Source organism: Schistocerca americana, chromosome 9 (assembly GCF_021461395.2).
Source record: "Schistocerca americana isolate TAMUIC-IGC-003095 chromosome 9, iqSchAmer2.1, whole genome shotgun sequence".
Classification (NCBI taxonomy): Eukaryota; Metazoa; Arthropoda; class Insecta; order Orthoptera; family Acrididae; genus Schistocerca; species Schistocerca americana.
The window spans coordinates 26,555,118-26,578,185 of record NC_060127.1 but is presented as its reverse complement, the minus strand read 5'-3'; the positions used below and the strand labels follow the sequence as shown (position 1 = coordinate 26,578,185).

General features: G+C 45.9%; 1 protein-coding gene across 1 annotated transcript; it reads right to left on the bottom strand.

Annotated features, from left to right (window-relative positions):
• Positions 1-1,001: 1,001 nt before the first annotated feature.
• On the bottom strand, positions 1,002-11,940 carry LOC124551229. Its single transcript, XM_047126222.1, has 2 exons — positions 10,620-11,940; positions 1,002-1,276 (listed from the first exon to the last, which is right to left on the bottom strand). The coding sequence occupies exons 1-2, from the start codon at positions 11,938-11,940 to the stop codon at positions 1,002-1,004; spliced, it is 1,596 nt and encodes a 531-aa protein (XP_046982178.1).
• Positions 11,941-23,068: the final 11,128 nt, after the last annotated feature.

Sequence of the window (23,068 nt, the reverse complement as noted above, 5' to 3'; positions counted from 1 at the left end):
CTATCCTGTGCGAGCCTCATAATGTCCGAATAACTACTGCAACCTACATCCTTCTGAATCTACTTCCTGTATTCATCTCTTTGTCTCCATCTACGATTCCCCCACCCCCAAAACGTCCCTCAAATACTAAGTTGATGATCCTTTGATGTCTTAGAATGTATCCTGTCAATCGAACCCCTTTTTAGTAAAGTTGTGGCACAAATTTCTTGTCTCCTCAATTCTATTCTGCACCTCGTCGTTAGTTTCTTGATCTACTCATCTAATCTTCAGTATTCTTCTGAAGCACCACATTTCAAAAGCTTTTATTCTCATCTTGTCTAAACTGTTTGCTCCCCAAGTTTCGCTTCCATACATGGCTACACTCCACACAAACGCTTTCGGAAAAGACTTCCTAATACTTAAATCTATATTCTATGTTAAATTCCTTTCCTTCAGAAGTGCTTTTCTTGCGATTGCCAGTGTACATTTTATATCCTCTGTCCTTCGGCCATCATCAGTCACTTTGCTGCCCCAGTAGCTAAACTCATTTACTACTTTAAATCTCTCGTTTCCTAATCGAATTCCCTCAGCATTGCCTGATTTAATTCGACTACATTCCATTATCCTTGTTTTGCTTTTGTTGACGCTCTCGTCTTATATCCTCCTTTCAAGACACTGTCCATTCCGTTCAGCTGCTCTTCCACGCCTTTTGCTGTCTCAGACAGAATTACAATGTTACCTGTAAACCTCAAAGTATTGATTCCTTATTACTTCATTTCGTACTCCAAATTTTTCTTTCATTTCCCTTACTGCTTGCTCACTGTAGAGAAATCGGTTAAGTGACATAAATATTACGATTGTGCATGTGGCGATTGAATTTTATGTTAAAAAAATTCGTATGCTGCATCGTGGTTAATGGGCAAAAATCGTATCTGCTCGATGAAGCGCAGAAAGTACAGCGACGGTCAGCTGAGAAGATCCTCTCACTTTCCGGTAGCAGCCAAAGTACCGGGGAGACTTAATTACTGGCAGAGTGAAATGGACGATCTCCGGCGTTTGTTGTCGGCGGTCTCGGAAACAGAGTGGCCCGCTGCAGCGGACGCGCGTGAGAACGTGAATGGAGAGGGAGGGCCCTTCTCCCTGCCTCTACCTCCAGCTAATGGAGGCCCGGGAGGCCGGGACAGACGGGCGAGGCAGGCAGTGAAAGCAGCCGGAGTGAGGAATGCGTTCTCCGCCTGCTTCCCACGAGCCAGCAGCCTGGACATTACGCTGCGTCGCGGACCACTACACTCATGCGCTGAAACATAGTGACCACATACGAGACCTGTTCAAAAAACTCTGTAACTTCATCTACAAAATTTTTATACGTTTAGCTTTTACTTATTGCGCATGGTCTCTGAGGCGCCCTGCTAAGCCCACAGGACAGGACAAGTAGTAGGAATTGTGGAATGAGCGGCTGTCAGTTACACTCCAAACGTAACACTTTATTTAGTTGTCCAAACATTACAGGGTGACTTCTAAGCTTGACTATCTACAGAAAACGTCTTTAATTCTAAAACGGCTGAAGGCCCATGAATTAAATACAACTGCTATAAATATTATTTTTTTGAGACAGCAGACTCTAGGCTTTAATCTTAAATAGTATTTAAGGTCAGTCTGACTAGTCAGATAGATTTTTTTTAAAGAGGCTGAAGGTTGATAAATTTAAAACAACACAACTACAATAACCTTTCAATAGGCAGAAGGCCCAAGATTTATGACCAATAAGAAGCGTTACTCCAAAACGGCTGAAGGCCTTTGTTAAAAAAAAAAAAAGAAAAGAAAAACTGCAACCAATTTTCCAAGGCAGAAGCCCCAAAGCTTTTAACCTCCAATAGTATTTAAGCCCAAGTGATGTAAGACTTGATAAGTAAGAATCCAAAATTTTAAAGCTGCTGAAGGCCCATCATTTAACGAACAACACAACTTCGATAAATTTTCAACAGGCAGAAGGCCAACAGCTTTATCTTAAAAGGATGTAATACTTGCCGGCTATGGTGGCCGAGCGGTTGTAGGCGCTTCAGTACGGAACCGCGCGACAGCTACGGTCGCAGGTTCGAATCCCGCCTTGGGCATGGATGTGTGTGATGTCCTTAGGTTAGTTAGGTTTAAGTAGTTCTAGGGGACTGATGACCTCAGATGTTAAGTCCCATAGTGTTCAGAGCCATTTGAACCATCTTGTAATACTTGATAAGTAAGAACCTTAAAACTTAAAGCGGCTGAGGGCCGATGCTTTAAAAACAGTACAACTACAATAAATGTTCAACAGGCAGAAAGCCCACAGCTTTATCTTCCAAAAGGTAATATTTGATAAGTAGGATCCTTAAAGCGGCTGAAGGCCGATGCTTTTAAAACCAATAGACTACAATAAATTTTCAACAGGCAGGAAGTCCACAGCTTTATCTTCCAAAAGGTAATATTTGATAAGTAGAATCCTTGAAACATAAAGCAGCTGAAAGCCGATGCTTTAAAACAATACAATAAATTTTCAACAGGCAGAAGGCCCAAGCTGTATCTTCAGACAATGTAAGACTTGCCCAATTTAGAGAAACTTACTTTTAAAACGGCTGAAGGCATTTGATTTTAAAAACACAATTACAAGCTTACAAATTCCAACCATCGCCTATGAGCCATACACAATTAAACGCCAACAGTAAAGGCAGTATACGCAATGGCGCTCAGAAGTATCCAGGGGGCTCGGTCTGCCCATGAAATCTTAACGTTCGCTTAGGTGAGACAAGAAGTCGACCCAACTATACTCGATCCGCCGGCAACACAACCAAGAGACAGGCAGGGACCCACCGACAAGACGACTTGCTAACCACCGACCAGATATACGAGAACCCCAAAGCCAAAACATTACAGACGTAGCCGCCCACAACCAAAAATGCATTAAGCCGTCAAAAATTAAATACCATGTTGGTTTGCGACAACAGGAATTTACATCAGCGACCAGGCCAGGTAACCGGAACACCAGCGGCCACAAGGCAGAAATGCCACTGGTGCACTTGAATTTCAAACCGACAAATAATTCCGCCAAACGGCGGCTAAATCTTCACCAACTCGAACACCCGCTGTTGCTCCCAGGAATACCGCCAACAGCGAACCACCAACCAAGGGGAAAACGTGAACAGATGTGGCTTCTGTAATAAGATCACCACTCAACTTTCATGTCTTGGGCCAGTGAGCCACGAACGTAGCATTCAGAACAGCCCCCAGACGCTCCGACACTGCGTAGAGACCGCCATCGGGCCGGCCAACTGCGCCGCGCGGAGACTTGCTTGCTGATCCGCTCCAGCCGACCGACTGGCTGCACACCGCCAAGCTGGAACTATAAGCACCAGACCAAAGATGGTATATGGTGCAAATATCGATACACACCGCTGCTGCCACACGTAGCAAGAGGAATAACCACGGCATAACCGCAATGACCGCGGGAAACCAAACGCAGAGTAACAGCCAAGTTTTAAAGGAACACATATGCCGGGGTCAGCACTGCTCAGTCTCTTTCGAAATACTCTCCTCCACAATTGATACTCGGCTCTCAAGGCCGTTTCCACTTCCTGAAGCAGTCTTCTTACGCCTCTTGCTGAGTCGCGCGAAGTGCTGCCTGTGAATTTTTTTTTATCTCGCCTATCGTTGCAAATCTTCGTCCTCTCAATGGGGTTTTAAACTTCGGAAACAAAGAAAAGTCCGCAGGGCCCAGGTCTGAAGAGTACAGAGGATAGGGCAGCACAGTGATTTCGTTTTTTGAGCAACAGTCACGCACCAACAGGGATAAATGTGCGGGTGCGTTATCGTGATGGAAGAGCCATGAGTTGTCTCGCCACATTTCAGGCCGTTCCCTTCCCATATTTTCTCGCAGGCATCGTAACACGTCCCGATGGTACCATCGATTACCAGTTTTTACCAGTGGAACGAATTCACGGTGAACTAATCCTTCAAGGTCAAAGAATCAGCATGGCTTTGACATCAGACCTGACCTGACGAGCTTATTTTTGGTTTTGAAGAACTTTTTCCGACCCGTTGTGAAAAGCGAACCTTGGCCTCAGCGTCATACCCGTAGACCCACGTCTCATCACTAGTTATGATTCTCTTAAAAAACACCTCGTTCTCATTTGGCGATCCAATAGCTCTTCAAAGATTTCGAGGCGAAGATCTTTCTGGTCTGAGCCGTGGGACGAACTTGGCGGCAAGACAATGCATTCTAAGATGCTGTGTCAATGTTTCATGGCATGATCCAACTGAAATCTTTCGTTCTTCTGCAATCTGTATGACAGTCGGTCTTCGATTGGCACGCACAATTTCGTTGACGTTCCTGACGAACGTCATCAGCAGACGTCGAAGGGCGTCCTGAACGAGGGTCACCTTTAACTTCCGTCCGGCCATTTTAGAACCGTGTGAACCATTCGTAACACCGAGTACGGCTTAAGCACTCATCGCTGTAGGCTTCCTGCATCGTTTGGTGTGTCTCTGTAAAGGTTTTCTCCAGTTTCACGCAAAATTTAATGCAGACGTGGTGGTCCTCTAGCTCTGCCACCTCGATATTTGCAAACTGTGCGACACAACATTCTACTGAGTACAGCACTAAACAATAACAGACATACAACGATGAAACTTCCGGCAGTTTCACATTAAACACAGGCGTGTGCAGAGATGCCAACCGCATTTCGCTCCAATACAGCGTTAGCGCGAAATTACGAATGTTGCGGAATTGTTGGAAGAGACCTCGTATTTAATAGCGCGTCGGTCCACATTTGGAACAATTGATTGTACGCTGAACGGATTCGAAAGGACGTTGGTAGGTTTCCTGAGGTACGTGGCACCAGACGGCTACTCGCAGGTCACGCAATTCCCGTGAATTATGGGCCAGTGTTTTATGGGCCTGGGACTTGCGTCCGGTAGCGCCCCAGATGTTCTCCACCAGGTTCGTATCAGACGAATTCAGTGGCCAAGATATCAACATTAGTTCACTATGACGTTCCTAAATTTACTGTAGCACGATTTTGGCCTTGTGACACGGACACTTATCTGGCTGGAATATGACAGTCCTGTAGGCGAAATCATCAAGCTGGAAGGGAAGCAGGTGGTCCACAGTAATGTGCGCAGCTGTCATGGTGGCCTCTGCTTCGACAGGCCCCATGGGAACCCATGCCAATGCCCCACGTAGCGTAACACTCCACCTACTGACCCGCTTACCTGGGGTGGAACGTGTTTTGAGGCGCAGTTCGTCTTGATGACGGCTTATCCACACAAGACCATTGTCGTGTTTTAATAAGAAAAGTGATTCATCCGAACCTGGCGACACTTTTCCGCCGTTCCAAAGCCCAATCTCGATAATTCTCTGAAAGATGCGTATGTGATGAGATGTGGCTGAAAATGTGCTAATGTTTGAGTTTCTCTACCTCAGTCAAAAAGTTTAAATTTCATAGAGTGGTTATGAACCAACGGCCTTACACCAGTGGTAACACCGGTTGCCGTCAGATCACCGAAGTTAAGCGCTAACGGGCTGGGCTAGCACTTGGATGGGTGACCATCCGGTCTGCCGAGCGCTGTTGGCAAGCGGGGTGCACTCAGCCCTTGTGAGGCAAACTGAGCAGCTACTTGATTGAGAAGTAGCGGCTCCGGTCTCGGAAACTGACATAGGGCCGGGAGAGCGGTGTGCTGACCACATGCCCCTCCATATCTGCATCCAAAGACGCCTGTGGGCTGAGGATGACACGGCGGCCGGTCGGTGCCTTTGGGCCTTCATGGCCTGTTCGGGAGGAGTTAAGTTTTTTTTTTAGTTTAGAGTGGCTATGAAACGAGATGACAGTCTTGGAATATCTTCCAATATCATGTCGAATCTCCTTTTCCCCGGCGCACTGTAGCAACTCAACGTGGCGTGGACTTAACAACTCGTTGCAAGTCCGCTGCAGAACTATTGAACCATATTGCCACAATAACCGTCTGTAGCTGCGAAAATGTGAACAGTGCAAGGTTTTATGTACGAACTGACCTCTCAGTTATGTCCCATAAATGTTCGATGGGATTCATGTCGGGTGATCTTGATGGCAATATCATTTACTGAAATTGTTGTTCAAACCAATCTCAAACAATCGTGGCCTGGTGACATGGCCCATAGTCACCTGTAAAAATTCCGGTGTTTTTTGGGAACATGAAATCAATGAATGGCTGCAAATGGTCTCCAAGCAGCAAAACATAGCCATTTCCAGCCAATGATCAGTTCAGTTCGACAAGAGCACCCAGTTCGCTCCACGTATACACAGCCCACACTATTATGCAGCCACCACCAACTTGTAAGTGCCTTGTTCATGACTTGGGTCGATGGTTCCGTAGGGTCTGCGCCACACCCGAGCCCTAGCATCATCTATTACCAACTGAAATGAGGACTCATTGTCCAGGCATTTAAATGCTACTTGCAGAGTATCGATGTAGATGTAGATGCAGATGTAGTCACACAACACTGAGATCTCGCATTATATTCTAGGACACATGTTCCCCTTATTATGTACTCCACAAGTCACTGCGTAGTGTACAGTAGAGGGTTCTCTGTAGATTCTCTTCCTTTCTTATTCAAGCACACAAATAGACTTATAACGCTGCCTATAGATTTGCGGCAGTCTTAACTGAAACAAAATAGCGGCCTAGGGTTAATTTCATGACCATGGATAATGTATAAGGATAATCGGTACTGAAAAGGAAATGTTACAACGGTACTTCAAGCACTGCGTGCTAGTGGTGAATGAATTCAGGTTCGACTGTGGCAAAGTCGCTGTTGAGTTTTAACGTAGACAAATGCATTCTGTTTAAAATTATAAATATGAGTCTGTCACCGATTTCTCTCACAAAACTAATGAATCTTAATTTCTGTAAAGACCAAATGTAAACTATTTATCCTCTCATGCCTCTTTGATGACACACTCGCTGGTGCAAAACTTTATGACGAAAGTAAGTGGCCTACGATGTGTCACTAACAAGAAACATACTGTTTATCTACATCTACATGGATACTCTGCAAATCACATTTAGGTCCCTGGCAGAGGGTTCATCTAACCACCTTCACAATTCTCGTATAGCGCGCGGAAAGAACGAACACCTATATCTTTCTGTACGAGCTCTGGTTTCCCTTATTTTATCGTGGTGATCGTTTCTCCCTATGTAGGACGATGTCAACAAAATATTTTCGCATTCGAAGGAGAAAGCTGGTGATAGGAATTTCATGAGAAGGTTCCATCGCACCGAAAAACACCTTTCTTTTAATGATGTCCAGCCCAAATCCTGTATCATTTCTGTGACACTCTCTCCCATATTTCACGATAATACAAAATGTGCTCCCCTTCTTTGAACTTTTTCGATGTACTCCGTCAGTCCTATCTGGCGAGGATCCCACACCGTGGAGCAGTATTCTAAAAGAGGACGGACAAGCGTAGTGTAGGCAGTCCCCTTAGTACATCTATATCTACATCTACATGATTACTCCGTAATTCATATTTAAGTGCTTGGCAGAGGCTTCATCGAACCACAATCATACTATCTCCCTACCATTCCACTCCCGAACAGCGCGCGGAAAAACGAACACCTAAACCTTTCTGTTCGAGCTCTGATTTCTCTTATTTTATTTTGATGATCATTCCTATCTGTGTAGTGTGGGCTCAACAAAATATTTTCGCATTCGGAAGAGAAAGTTGGTGACTGAAATTTCGTAAATAGATCTCGCCGAGACGAAAAACGCCTTGCTTTAATGACTTCCATCCCAACTCGCGTATCATCTGTCACACTTTCTCCCCTATTACGTGATAATACAAAACGAGCTGCCTTTTTTGCACCCTTTCGATGTCCTACGTCAATCCCACCTGGTAAGGATCCCACACCGCGCAGCAATATTCTAACAGAGGACGAATGAGTGTAGTGTAAGCTGTCTCTTTAGTGGACTTGTTGCATCTTCTAAGTGTGCTGCCAATGAAACGCAACCTTTGGCTCACCTTCCCCACAATATTATCTATGCGGTCTTTCCAACTGAAGTTGTTCGTAATTTTTACACCCAGGTACTTAGTTGAATTGACAGCATTGAGAATTGTACTATTTATCGAGTAATCGAATTCCAACGGCTTTCTTTTGGAACTCATGTGGATCACCTCACACTTTTCGTTATTTAGCGTCAACTGCCACCCGCCACACCATGCAGCAATCTTTTCTAAATCGCTTTGGAACTGATACTGGTCTTCGGATGACCTTACTAGACGGTAAATTACAGCATCATCTGCGAGCGACGTAAGAGAACTGCTCAGATTGTCACCCAAGTCATTTATATAGATCAGGAAGAGCAGAGGTCCAAGGACGCTTCCCTGGGGAACACCTTCAGTTTTACTGGATGATTTGCCGTCTATTACTACGAACTGCGACCTTCCTGACAGGAAATCACGAATCCAGTCGCACAACTGAGACGATACCCCATAGGCCCGCAGCTTGATTAGAAGTCGCTTGCGAGGAACGGTGTCAAAAGCTTTCTGGAAATCTAGAAATACGGAATCAACTTGAGATCCCCTGTCGATAGCGGCCATTACTTCGTGCGAATAAAGAGCTAGCTGCGTTGCACAAGAACGATGTTTTCTGAAACCATGCTGATTACGTATCAATAGATCGTTCCCTTCGAGGTGATTCATAATGTTTGAATACAGTCTCGTCTCGTCTCGTCGGCTGATACTCGTATCCGAGTTTTCATTTCTCTCCTGAGATTTTCTTTGTCACGGTTCAGGCGTGGAAGTGTCGTTGATGGCTTAGCAATCCAATCCTAGCGTGGAACAGGCGGCCACAGACATTACAGCTGATGGAAGGTGGAGGACGTGGCTGAGCCTGGAGGAGTTTACGTCCATGGCGTTTGTCATTCTCCATTCTTCGACGTTCCAGCTCAAAGTTTTGAAGAGCATTTGAGGTAACTGAGCGCCAGCGACTTCGGTCTTCTGCTATTGTGGACCAGTTACTCGGATCGATGTTCAAGTTTTTCAGATTTTTCTTGTACTGATCCTTATAACGTTTGAGAGGGGCACCTCGTGGCCTTTTACCTGTGCTCACTTCGCTGTACAGCATTTGGCGTGGAAGTCTGTCATTTTTCATCCGCTGGACATGTCCGACCCATCTGAGTTGATGCCCAATGATAAGAGCTTCCATGCTATGCATTTTTGCTTTCTCTAGAACAGCCGTGTTGGATATGAAGTCATCCCATTTCAGGTTCATGATATATCTTAGCTTCTGTTGGTTGAAGCGTTCTAGTTTCTTCAGATCGCAGCGATATAACGTCCAGGTTTCGCAACCATATAGCAGGGTGGAAATGACTACAGCTTTGTACACCATCAGTTTGGTGTACAGTGTTAGGTCTTTATTCAGGAAGACACGCTTTGTAAGACGACCAAATGCTACATGTGCAGCACGTAATCTGTTCTCCACATCTTTTCCAGATGAGCAGTTGGATGACAGTATGCTTCCCAGATAGAGGAAATGGTCCACTTGTTCCAAGAGCGTATCATAGATGGATATGCTGAAGTCAGGAACGGAGGAGCCAGGAGTTGGCTGCGCCATCACCTTTGTCTTTGGAATATTGATGGAGAGACCAAATCGTTCGTACGCCCTGCTGAAGGAATCAACTGACAGCTGCAACTCTGCAGGTGAATGAGCTGGAGAGGCATTGTCATCAGCATACTGCAGCTCTGTCACACGAGTGGTACTGGTGAACCTTTTTGAATGGAGTCTGGACTGGTTGAATAATCCTCCATCAAACCTGTACTTTAGTTCTATTCCTGCATTGTTTACGGTTGTCTCGTAAAGCATAGCTGCCAGATACAACGCAAATAATGTAGGTGCAAGAACACATCCTTGTTTAAGCCCACTTGTTATTGGGAATTCACCAGTCATTTCATTCTGACAGAGGACCTGCACAGTCATATCAACGTGGAGAGCTTCAATCAGGTCAACAAAATGTTCAGGGCAGCCGAAGCGTTTTAAGACCATCCACATGGCTTCTCTTGGAACTGTATCACAGGCCTTTTCTAGATCGTAGAAAACAAGTAGTAAAGGCTTTTGCTGTTCTCTGAACTTCTCCTGTAGTTGTCGTGCACAGAAGATCCCTCTTGAAGGTCGAAACCCGTATTGAGACTCAGGTAGTATAGTCTCTGAAAGTGTCTGGAGGCGATTTAAAAGGATTCTTGCAAAAATTTTTCCAGTGACAGAGAGTAGAGATATTCCCCGGTAGTTACCACAGACGCTTCTGTCGCCCTTCTTGAAGATGGTGACAATTGTGGAGTTCTTCAAGTCAGCTGGTACCTTGCGGGTTTCCCACATTAATATAATAAGTGAGAAGAGCCTAGTTTTTAGAGGCAAGCCGCCACCCTCAATAAGCTCCATTGGGATGCTGTCAGGTCCAGGAGCCTTCCCAGGTTTCACACTCTTGAGTGCCTTGCAAAATTCTTGAAAAGTTGGAGAATCAGCCAGCCAGGGTTTTGGAGGGTGCTGTGGGACATTTTTGAGAAAATCTCCAGCGGCAGTAGAAGGGCTGTTTAACAGTGAGCTGAAGTGCTCTTTCCAACGATTTAAGATGTCCTGACTTTCAGTAAGAATGGTGGAGTTGTCAGCAGCTTTCAGTGCTCCTGATGAGGAGCGGATAGGTCCATACAGCTCTTTAATACCAGCGTAAAAGCCACGCAGGTTCCTTGCATCAGAAAGATTTTGGAGTTCTGTGGCTTTCTGTTGCCACCATTTGTTCTTGATTACTCGTATTTCACTTTGACATTTCTGCTTGAGTTCTTGAAAGTGTGCTTTCTTTTCTGCGCAGGATGGATCTTGAGCAAGGGATAGGTAAGCATCCCGCTTTGCATTGATGATGGCTTGGATTTCTCCGTGGTTGTCATCAAACCAGTCACTTCTTTTCCGTGCACTACAACCAACAACATTCTCAGCAGTTTCTTTGATGATGTTCTTTAATGTAGTCCATTCTTGTTCGACGTCATCTGTGGTTGCTGGAGCTTTGTTAAGTTGTTCAGACAGTATGTCTTGGAAGTGTGAGCGAACGTTTTTGTTGTTCAGGTTGCTTATGTTGAATTTTCTGCGTGGTGGGTTTGAAAAGTGGGATCGTGGCTTGCGATACTTTGGTACTCTCAAACGGCTGACTAAAAGTCTATGGTCCGTCCAGCACTCATCGATGTTTAGTGCTGCTTTTGTGATGAGAATGTCTTTCTTGTCACGCTGTCGCGTAATAACGTAGTCTATAAGATGCCAATGTTTGGAGCGTGGGTGCATCCATGTGGTCTTATAGCGGTTACGCAAACGGAATTGGGTATTGGAGATGAAAAGCTCGTGCTCAGCACATAGACCAAGAAGTAGCAACCCATTTGCATTGCAGTTTCCCACCCCTTGTTTACCCATGACATCTCTCCAAAAACGGTTGTCCCTTCCCACTCTGGCATTGAAATCACCAAGTAAAATTAATTTATCTTGAATGGGTATTTTAGAGAGAGTACTGTTCAGTTGGTTGTAGAACTGATTCTTTGTGTCTTCATCATTGTCTAAAGTAGGAGCATATGCAGAGACGAAGGTGATGAATCTGTCTGAACCAATGGGTACTCTAAGAGTCATCAGTCTTTCATTAATTGAGACAGGTGTAAGTCGAAGATCTTTCACTATTTTCGTTTTTACGGCAAATCCTGCACCATGGATGCGTGGTTCTCCTGCATCCTTTCCCTTCCAGAAGATGGTGTACCCTGAACGTACCTCACTAATGTGTCCCTCACCTGAGAGTCTTGTCTCACTCAAGGCAGCTATGTCTATATCTAGCCGGGCTAGTTCTTGGGTGATAAGAGCGGTTCTTCTCTCTGGTCTGTAATTGTTCACGTCCAGGAGGGTCCTGACATTCCATGTCCCTATTGTCATAATCATTTCATTCTTATTTTGTTTACGTCCGCAGTATAAGGAGTGACCTACTGGGTGCGGATTCCCAGCCCGGTTCAAGTGTGACTTCCGATGTTTAGCCCACATTTTCTAGGGCCTTCCCCATTCAGGGTGGGCAGCGGTCATCCTAAATAGGCCTGCCCAGTCGCAGATGCAAGACCGGATTCCCGAGTAGTCACACGGGTTCTCAGGAAGGCGACCATCACACACCTGCCGCCAGTGTGCAGGTCCAGACTAGTAGCTTCCAGCCTCACTCGGAGCCTGCTACCATCGTCCTTATCCCATCGCCATTGGTCCTTAGAGAAAATGACAGGAGAAATTGCCATTTGCGTGAATTTCTTTAAGGTGGATTACAGCTTGCGAGGAAGTGACCCACACACTATAGTTCTGGAACAATTCATCACGGCACATATGTATGTGACATGTGACTTCAGGTACCAGAACTGCAACGAGCTGCCGCGAGCTCAATGATGGCTGAGCGGCGCCTTTACAGCCAGTTCGTCTGGCATGACCTCTTCCGCCTCCACGACCTTTGAGAACCTGGGATATAAGATTCTTCTTCCGCTCGCTTCGCCGTTGGGTCGAAGGGTGGATAATAGATACTAGAGAGGAAAGTGAAAGACACACTTGGGCCTCGGAAACTTAATACCGTTGGGGTCGAAGAAACCAAGAGTTGGCCGAGGGGGGCCGGATAGGAAAGGAAACAGGAGAAGCCTGACACAAGTAAGTGGAAGTAATGCCAGGCTTAGCTAAGGGCCCGTGTGGTTGCCACCCACATACTCCCAAGACGGGAGCCCCCTGCGGCAGTTTGAATACAGTATGTGCTCCAAAACCCTACTGCAAACCGACGTCAATGATATAGGTTTGTAGTTCGATGGATTACTCCTACTACCCTTCTTAAACACTGTTGCGACCTGCGCAATTTTCCAATCTGTAGGTACAGATCTATCGGTGAGCGAGCGGTTGTATATGATTGCTAAGTAGGGAGCTATTGTATCAGCGTAATCTGAAAGGAACCTAATCGGTATAAAATCTCGACCTGAAGACTTGCCCGTATCAAGCGATTTGAGTTGCTTCGCAACCCCTAAGGTATCTACTTCTAAGAAACTCATGCTAGCAGCTGTTCGTGTTTCAAATTCTGGAATATTCCATTCGTCTTCCCTGGTGAAGGAATTTCGGAAAACTGCGTTCAATAACTCCGCTTTAGCGGCACAGTCGTCGGTAACAGTACCATCGGCACTGTGCAGCGAAGGTATTGAGTGCGTCTTGCCGCTTGTGTACTTTACATACGACCAGAATTACTCCGGATTTTCTACAAATTTCGAGACAATGTTTCGTTGTGGAACCTATTAAAGGCATCTCGCATTGAAGTCCGAGCGAAATTTCGCGCGTCTGTAAATTTTAGCCAATCTTCGGGATTTCGCGTTCTTCTAAACTTCGCATGCTTTTTCCGTTGCCTCTGCAACAGCGTTCGGACCTGTTTTGTGTACCACGGGGGATCAGTTCCATATCTTACCAATTTATGAGGTATGAATCTCTCAATTGCTGTTGCTACTATATCTTTGAATTTGATCTGTTATATTTACGAAGTGTCCTGCCAATAAAACGCAATCTTCGGTTAGTATTCCCCACTACATTTTTTATGTGTTCTTTCCAATTTAAGTTGTTCGTAACTGTAATTCCTAGGTATTTAGTTGAATTTACGGCCTTTATATTTGACTAATTTATAGTGTAACCGAAGTTTAACAGGTTACTTTTAGCACTCATGTGGATGTCCTCACACTTTCCGTTATTTAGGGTCAACTGCCACTTTTCGCACCATTCAGATATCTTTTCTAAATCGTTTTGCAGTTTGTTTTGATCTTCTGATGACTTTATTAGTCGATAAACGACAGAGTCGTCTGCAAACACCCTAAGACGGCTGCTCAGATTGTCTCCCAAATCAATTATATTGATAAGGAACAGCTAAAGGCCTACAACACTATCTTGGGGAACTCGACCTGTTGTACTCTATGACTTTCTACATCTACATCTACATCCATACTCCGCAAGCCACCTGAAGGTGTGTGGCGGAGGGTACCTTGAGTACCTCTATCGGTTCTCCCTTCTATTCCAGTGTCGTATTGTTCGTGGAAAGAAGGATTGTCGGTATGTCACTGTGTGGGCTCTAATCTCTCTGATTTTATCCTCATGGTCGCTTCGCGAGATATACGTAGGAGGGAGCAATATACTGCTTGACCCTCGGTGGAGGTATGTTCTCGAAGCTTCAACAAAAGCCCGTAGCGAGCTACTGAGCGTTTCTCCTGCAGAGTCTTCCACTGGAGTTTATCTATCATCTCCGTAACGCTTTCGCGATTACTAAATGATCCTGTAACGAAGCGCGCTGCTCTCCGTTGGATCTTCTCTATCTCTCCTATCAACCCTATCTGGTACGAATCCCGCACTGCGGAGAAGTATTCAAGCAGTGGGCGAACAAGCGTACTGTAACCTACTTCCTTTGTTTTCGGATTGCATTTCCTTATGATTCTTCCAATGAATCTCAGTCTGGCATCTGCTTTACCGACCATCAACTTTATATGATCATTCCATTTTAAATCACTCCTAATGCGTACTCCCAGATAATTTATGGAATTAACTGCTTCCAGTTGCTGACCTGACCTGCTATATTGTAGCTAAATGATAAGGGATCTTTCTTTCTATGTATTCGCAGCATATTACACTTGTCTACACTGAGATTCAATTGCCATTCCCTGTAGCATGCGACAATTCGCTGCAGATCCTCCAGCATTTCAGTACAATTTTCCATTGTTACAACCTCTCGATATACCACAGCATCATCCGCAAAAAGCCTCAGTGAACTTCCGATGTCATACACAAGGTCATTTATGTATATTGTGAATAGCAACGGTCCTACGACACTCCCCTGCGGCACACCTGAAATCACTCTTCATTGAGAATGACATGCTGCGTTCTGTTATCTAGGAACTCTTCAATCCAATCACACAATTGGTCTGATAGTCCATATGGTCTTACTTTGTTCATTAAACGACTGTGGGGAACTGTATCGAACGCATCTACCTGTGAACCCGTGACTATGGCCCTCTGAGTCTCGTGGACTAATAGCGCGAGCTGGGTTTCACACGACCGCCTTTTTCGAAACCCATGCTGATTCCTACAGAGTAGATTTCTAGTCTCCAGAAAAGTTGTGAGGTGCCGGGGCAAGCAGTGTATTTAACACTAAATTCTTCTAGAATCTACATATGTAAATGATGCTCCAAGCCTCCCCTATTCTAACTCCGACTTTTGCTGTTGCACATGGATTAAAAAATATACGCGAACTGACTGTAATCAACCTTGCAAGTGGAGTAGAAAAGAGTTTGGCACCTGCAATAATTTAATTTGATAAGTAAGTTAAATAAAGGAAGGTTTCATTAACGTAGTGAGAAATGATGGGTTGCTCTACCGATTAACAGAATGAAAGTTCTGTCCAAAATAACAATATGATTTATTAAGACTAAACACAAAATAATAAACAAAAACACATGAAACATTTATAATACATCAAATTGGCTCAAATTGGATAACACTGGACTCGCATTCGGGAGGACGATGGTTCAATCCCGTCTCCAGCCATCCTGATTTAGGTTTTCCGTGATTTCCCTAAATCGCTTCAGGCAAATGCCGGGATGGTTCCTTTGAAAGGGCACGGCCGATTTCCTTCCCAATCCTTCCCTAACCGGAGCATGAGCTCCGTCTCTAATGACCTCGTTGTCGACGGGACGTTAAACTCTAACCACCACCACCACCACCAAATTGGATACTCAAACAAACGCTGTGAAGGTGAAGTTGTCCCTAAACTAGATTGTGAGGTTTATGACGAAGTGGTATGTGGAGCCAATTCCTTGCCACTCAAATCTTAAGAGAGACACACAGCTAACCCAACATTAATTGCTGCTACTCAAGACAGAACAAAGTTAGAAAAAGAACAGGCGCGCTCTGCTGAGCTCTGATTATCACCTAGGAAAATCTCTATTTGCCGGTGCTGCGGAAATACATTACCAAACTGTCTTCTTAACTGCCAGAACACGATCTGGCGTACTGGAGGCGATGGCTGGTTGCTTCGACGTCCTCGACCGAAAGGCGAGAGCCGACTACGTAGAGCACCCGTACAGGCCGAACACAGAACATTCCCGCCCCCACGACAGTGGTTGTGGTTAAACGTTCCAGCCGGCCGAAGTGGCCGTGCGGTTAAAGGCGCTGCAGTCTGGAACCGCGAGACCGCTACGGTCGCAGGTTCGAATCCTGCCTCGGGCATGGCTGTTTGTGATGTCCTTAGGTTAGTTAGGTTTAACTAGTTCTAAGTTCTAGGGGACTAATGACCTCAGCAGTTGAGTCCCATAGTGCTCAGAGCCATTTGAACCATTTTTAAACGTTCCAATCAGCAACTCGAGAACCGGCGGAAAATTCCACTCCATTGCCGGAGCACTACCATTCCACCAATGGAGATTCTTGGCGCCAATTTCTGCGCTGATTTTGCTACGTCACGGAGCTATGCCCTGAGCAAGCCAATCACAGTTACTATTTTGCAGAAAGCGCGGGAATTTTCCCGCCACAACTGCCTGGGTACACAAGTCATTCCCACGCCTCGCTGGTAGCCCGCCAGAAAGTGTTTTCGCTAAGATTCTGCGAAGTAACGGAACCTCTAGCCCAGCCGCTACTTCAGACCCCTCCGGGCGTGTCTTTTGACAATGTCGGCGTCTGCAAAGCATTCACTCGAATTCCTCACACCCGTCGGCTTAACCCTTTCCAGATCAGCGGAGCCCACCTGTCACCGGACCACCCGGGTGACGAGAGACGCTGCGTGAGAAGTCCGCGCGTGAAGGAATAGCGACTTTTCACTGCATGCAATTAGAGAGGAAAATCGTAAGATAGAAATATGAGAGGGGGCTCATGCCACCTCTCAAAGTCATTATACTCGAACATAATACGTGTTCCAAAATTCTACAACTTTCCGTCAATTACTACGTACTGTGAGCTCTCTGACAGGAAACCACAAATCCCATCACATAACTGAGAACGACCGAGACGTACTGTTTGGGAGAGAGGGACGACTCACGCCGAAGAGGGCAGAAAAACACAGGCAATCGCGTCATTGACTTTATTACATCCAACATAGGCAGCTGGCGTTTCGGAGATGGTGCTGCGGAGCTCTGCATCGTTGGCGTCTGGTTGCCCAGCCGTGTGGACGTAGCGAGCGTGCTCGCGCTACGGATAAGTGGCCGCTGTGTGCGTTAACTGTGTCCGTGGCCCGGAACACGGCTGATTGCTCCCTCAAGCGCAACTCGTGGACCCCATGTAGAGCGCCGAAGGGAAGCAGCCGACAGCAGTCGTTGTAGTGAACCTTAGCAGCTCGGTAAGCGCCGGCAAATAGCTCTGCACCCGGCAGGTTGCGAGTTCGCGCCCCAGCCCCGCCTCTGCTGTCAGCAGCTTGCAATACGCCGGACGACGTCACCCAGGGAGCGGAGGCTAGCAGCCCTCTCGCTCCTCGAAGGCGCGACCCGCCGAGCAACAACTGTGTCGCGTCCGATCAAAGGAGCTAGGTAGTAGTTTCAGCTGGCCGATTTCCGCCGGTATCCATCACCAAAAAGTCGTCGTGGTTGGCCTGCAACTTAAACAACCGCCATTCTCTCCGGTATTAGACACGGAAAAAATGGCGCACGACTGCCTGCTTCGAGTGTCCGGGCTCGCTTATTTATATCTCGTTTGCCTATGCCTCAGACATAGCTTCTCTGGAGGTGACAAGTGGAGTGCTCTTTGCTGATAACGTCAGGTTTCCTCAGCCCGCTTCGGCCGCTGGACACAGGTCGCTTGGCACGGTCTTAGATGGTTTGCAGATGATTTGTCATTTACCGTTTTGTAAAGCCATCAGATGATCAAAACGACTTGCAAAATGATTTACATAAGATATCTGTCTGGTGCGAAAAGTGGCAATTGACCCTGAATAGCCGGCCGCGTTGGCCGTGCGGTTCTAGGCACTTCAGTCCGGAACCGCGTGACTGCTACGGTGGCAGGTTCGAATCCTGCCTCGGGCATGGATGTGTGTGTGACGTCCTTAGGATAGGTAGGTTTAAGTAGTTCTAAGTTCTAGGGGATTGATGACCTCAGATGTTGAGTCCCATAGTGCTCAGAGCCATTTGAACCATTTTTAGCAATTATATACAACGACATGCTCACAGAAAGATCCGTACCTAATGACTGGAAAATTGGTCAAATCACACCAATACCCAAAAAGGGAACTAGGAGTAATCCGCTGAATTACAGGCTTATATCACAAACGTCGATTTGCAGTAGGGTTTTGGAACATATACTGTATTCGAACATTATGAAGTACCTCGAAGGAAACGATTTATTGACACATAGTCAGCACCGTTTCAGAAAATATCATTCTTGTGAACACATCTAGCTCTTGATACTCATGAAGTAATAAGCGCTATCGACAGGGGATGTCAAATTGATTCCATATTTTTAGATTTCCGGAAAGCTTTCAACACCGCTTCTCACAAGCCTCTTCTAACCAAACTGCGTGAGTACGGAGCATCGCCTCAGCTGTGCGACTGGATGTCCTGTCAGAAAGGTCGCAGTTCGTAGTAACTGACCAGAAGTCATCGAGTAAAGCAGAAATAATATCGGGCGTTCCCCAAGGAAGTGTTATAGGCCCTCTATTGTTCCTGATCTATATTAACGACATTGGAGACAATCTCAGTAGCCGTCTTACATTGTTTGCAGATGATGCTGTCATTTACCGTCTTGTAAAGCCATCAGATGATCAAAGCGACTTGCAAAATGATTTAGATAAGATATCTGTCTGGTGCGAAAAGTGGCAATTGACCCTGAATAGCCGGCCGCGTTGGCTGTGCGGTTCTAGGCACTTCAGTCCGGAACCGCATGACTGCTACGGTGGCAGGTTCGAATCCTGCCTCGGGCATGGATGTGTGTGTGACGTCCTTAGGTTAGGTAGGTTTAAGTAGTTCTAAGTTCTAGGGGACTGATGACCTCAGAGGTTGAGTCCCATAGTGCTCAGAGCCATTTGAACCATTTTTTTTTGACCTTGAATAACGAAAAGTGTGAAGTTATTCACATGAGTACTAAAATAAAACAGCTAAATTTCTATTACGCGATAAGTCACACAAACCTGAAGGCTGTAAATTCAACTAAGTACTTAGCGATTATACGAGGGCAGTTCAATAAGTAATGCAACACATTTTTTTCTCGGCCAATTTTGGTTGAAAAAACCGGAAATTTCTTGTGGAATATTTTCAAACATTCCCGCTTCGTCTCGTATAGTTTCGTTGACTTCCGACAGGTGGCACCGCTGTACGGAGCTGTTAAAATGGCGTCTGTAACGGATGCGCGTTGCAAACAACGGGCAGTGATCGAGTTTCTTTTGGCGGAAAACCAGGGCATCTCAGATATTCATAGGCGCTTGCAGAATGTCTACGGTGATCTGGCAGTGGACAAAAGCACGGTGAGTCGTTGGGCAAAGCGTGTGTCATCATCGCCGCAAGGTCAAGCAAGACTGTCTGATCTCCCGCGTGCGGGCCGGCCGTGCACAGCTGTGACTCCTGCAATGGCGGAGCGTGCGAACACACTCGTTCGAGATGATCGACGGATCACCATCAAACAACTCAGTGCTCAACTTGACATCTCTGTTGGTAGTGCTGTCACAATTGTTCACCAGTTGGGATATTCAAAGGTTTGTTCCCGCTGGGTCCCTCGTTGTCTAACCTAACACCATAAAGAGCAAAGGAGAACCATCTGTGCGGAATTGCTTGCTCGTCATGTGGCTGAGGGTGACAATTTCTTGTCAAAGATTGTTACAGGCGATGAAACATGGGTTCATCATTTCGAACCTGAAACAAAACGGCAATCAATGGAGTGGCGCCACACCCACTCCCCTACCAAGAAAAAGTTTAAAGCCATACCCTCAGCCGGTAAAGTCATGGTTACAGTCTTCAGGGACGCTGAAGGGGTTATTCTGTTCGATGTCCTTCCCCATGGTCAAACGATCAACTCTGAAGTGTATTGTGCTACTCTTCAGAAATTGAAGAAACGACTTCAGCGTGTTCGTAGGCACAAAAATCTGAACGAACTTCTCCTTCTTCATGACAACGCAAGGCCTCACACAAGTCTTCGCACCCGAGAGGAGCTCACAAAACTTCAGTGGACTGTTCTTCCTCATGCACCCTACAGCCCCGATCTCGCACCGTCGGATTTCCATATGTTTGGCCCAATGAAGGACGCAATCCGTGGGAGGCACTACGCGGATGATGAAGAAGTTATTGATGCAGTACGACGTTGGCTCCGACATCGACCAGTGGAATGGTACCGTGCAGGCATACAGGCCCTCATTTCAAGGTGGCGTAAGGCCGTAGCATTGAATGGAGATTACGTTGAAAAATAGTGTTGTGTAGCTAAAAGATTGGGGAATAACCTGGTGTATTTCAATGCTGCATAAAACAACCCCTGTTTCAGAAAAAAAATGTGTTGCATTACTTATTGAACTGCCCTCGTACATATAACCTAAATTGGAACGATCACATAGATAATATTGTAGGTAGAGCAAACGAAAGACTGCGATTCATTGGCAGAACACTTAGAAGGTGCAATAGGTCTACTAAAGAGACTGCTTAAATCACGCTTGTCCGCCCTATTCTGGAGTATTGCTGTGCGGTGTGGGATCCGCATCAGGTGGGACTGACGGAGATGACATCGAAAAAGTACAAAGAAGGGCAGCTCGTTTTGTATTATCGCGAAATTGGGGAGATAGTGCCACAGACATGATACGTCAATTGGAGTGGCAATCATTAAAACAAAGGCGTTTTTCGTTGCGACGGGATCTTCTCATGAAATTTCAATCACCAGTTTTCTCCTCCGATTGCGAAAACATTCCGTTGGCTCCCACCTACATAGGGAGAAATGATTATCACGATAAAAGAAGAGAAATCAGAGCTCGCACAGAAAAATTCAAGTGCTCGTTTTTCCCGCGTGCCGTTCGAGAGTGAAACGGTAGAGAGACAGATTGAAGGTGGTTCATTGAACCCTCTGCCAGGCAATTTATTGTGAATAGCACAGTAATCACGTAGATGTAGATGTTGTAACTGCAACGTACGAGTTCTCCTCAGCACGCCAGTACCCTGCGCTGTTCTGATTACCTCACACATGTACACCGAGCCGGCCGAGCCGAGTCTTCTCGCCTCCGAGTGGTGTCGTAATCCTGCTTCGCAGAATCGTTTGCAGAATATCAACATCGCCTGCGTCTGCCATCCTATCTGACAGCCTGTCCCTCAACTACTACCTTCCAGCCATAGCTGTGCGAGATTTCCAAGAATTCCCCCAATTCACCCCTCTACGAATTTGTGACGCAGCACCTAGTTCGATGAAAGTTGTACCACACATAGAAAGTACAGAAGTTAACTGAAAGGAATAAGTAATGAGACTGGAACCTGGTGGTCAAGGGAAAGCAGGATTCGGTTACGATTGTGGACGCGGACGTAATCAGTTACTACTGGTTGCCTTTTACGGTTGCACACTATTTTAAATCAGTAATTCCAGACACAACAACAACAACAAAATACCACACGTTATTAATGAAGGAATAAACAACAGTGTAAATAATAGTGTTTTCAGTGAGTTACAATTTAGCAAAACACCATTAAATACAGACAACGGATAATGTTTTAAAAGCAAACACCTGTGATCTGGGCAGAAGGCCTTGCACATCAGGAATGGCAATAAATTAAGAACTGTTTAAAACTCGCTGCAATTTACAACTTACAGGTATTGAAATATTAAGGTAAGTCGCCACAAACACAGCAGAAGGCATCAGACGCCATGAATGGCAGTAAATAAGGTTTTAAGGCTTACTGCTAAAATACAAATACTAAATTAGAATCTTAAGACAAATAACCACAACCACGGCTGAAGGCCTTACACGCCAGGAACGGCAATAACATAAAAAAATTTGAAACCTGCTGTAAAACAGCAAATACAATACCAAAGGTTAATTAAAAAAAAACAAGCAACTGATCAAGAGGGTGCTCCAGGAATCGACCTCTGAGAAGGTTCGGCAACAAACACTTTCGCGAGCGATGAGATGGGCAGCCAAGAGTTGCATTCACTTCACAAGATGGTAACCCAGACTAGTGGCAGTCTAACGAATAACTAATGATAATCTTGATGAAGCTACATGACGTCCGATAAACCAAATGCAACGATGGAACAATACGCCAAAAAAATGGTTCAAATGACTCTAAGCTCTATGCGACTAAACATTTGAGATCAGTTCACTAGGGTTGGGTTGTTTTGGGGGAATAGATAAACCAGCGAGGTCATCGGTCTCATCGGATTAGGTAAGGATGGGGAAGGAAGTCAGCCGTGCCCTTTCAAAGGAACCATCCCGGCATTTGCCTGAAGAGATTTAGGGAAATCGCGGAAAACCTAAATCAGGATGGCCGGACGCGGGATTGAACCGTCGTCCTCCCGAATGCGAGTCTAGTGTGCTAACCACTGCGCCACCTCGCTCGGTCAGTTCACTAGGTTTAAAAGTACTTAAACCTAACAAACCTAAGGACATCACACACATCCATGCCCGAGGCAGCATTCGAACCTGTGACCATAGCAAAGCGCGGTTCCGGACTGAAGCGCCTAGAACCGCTCGGCCACAGGGGCCGGTTGAAAACCTCGTCATCGCCGGCCGCTGGTGGCCGAGCGGTTCTGGCGCTACAGTCCGGAACCGCGCGACCGCTACGGTCGCAGGTTCGAATCCTGCCTCGGGCATGGATGTGTGTGTAGTCCCTAGGTTAGTTAGGTTTAAGTAGTTTTAAGTTCTAGGGGACTGATGACTACAGATGTTAAGTCCCATAGTGCTCAGAGCCATTTTTTTACGAGCAGCAACACGAACCCAAGTCACTGCAGAATCGCGATATATCACAACGGTGAACGTTTCTCTACTTGGATTGAAATGCACTCATCTTAAGGCTTGCTGGATCCGGTTCAAGACGAAGTCGTGCACCCTCGTGAACACAGCCCTTCCATCTGGCAGTCCACACGT

Excerpts from the sequence above, each read along its gene's own strand:
- LOC124551229 (XM_047126222.1), bottom strand. The coding sequence starts at position 11,940 with ATGACAATAGGGACATGGAATGTCAGGACCCTCCTGGACGTGAACAAT. Across the intron at positions 1,277-10,619 it reads CTCCACCATTCTTACTGAAA|CGCATGAGTGTAGTGGTCCG; the intron begins GTCAGGACATCT and ends ACTATGTTTCAG.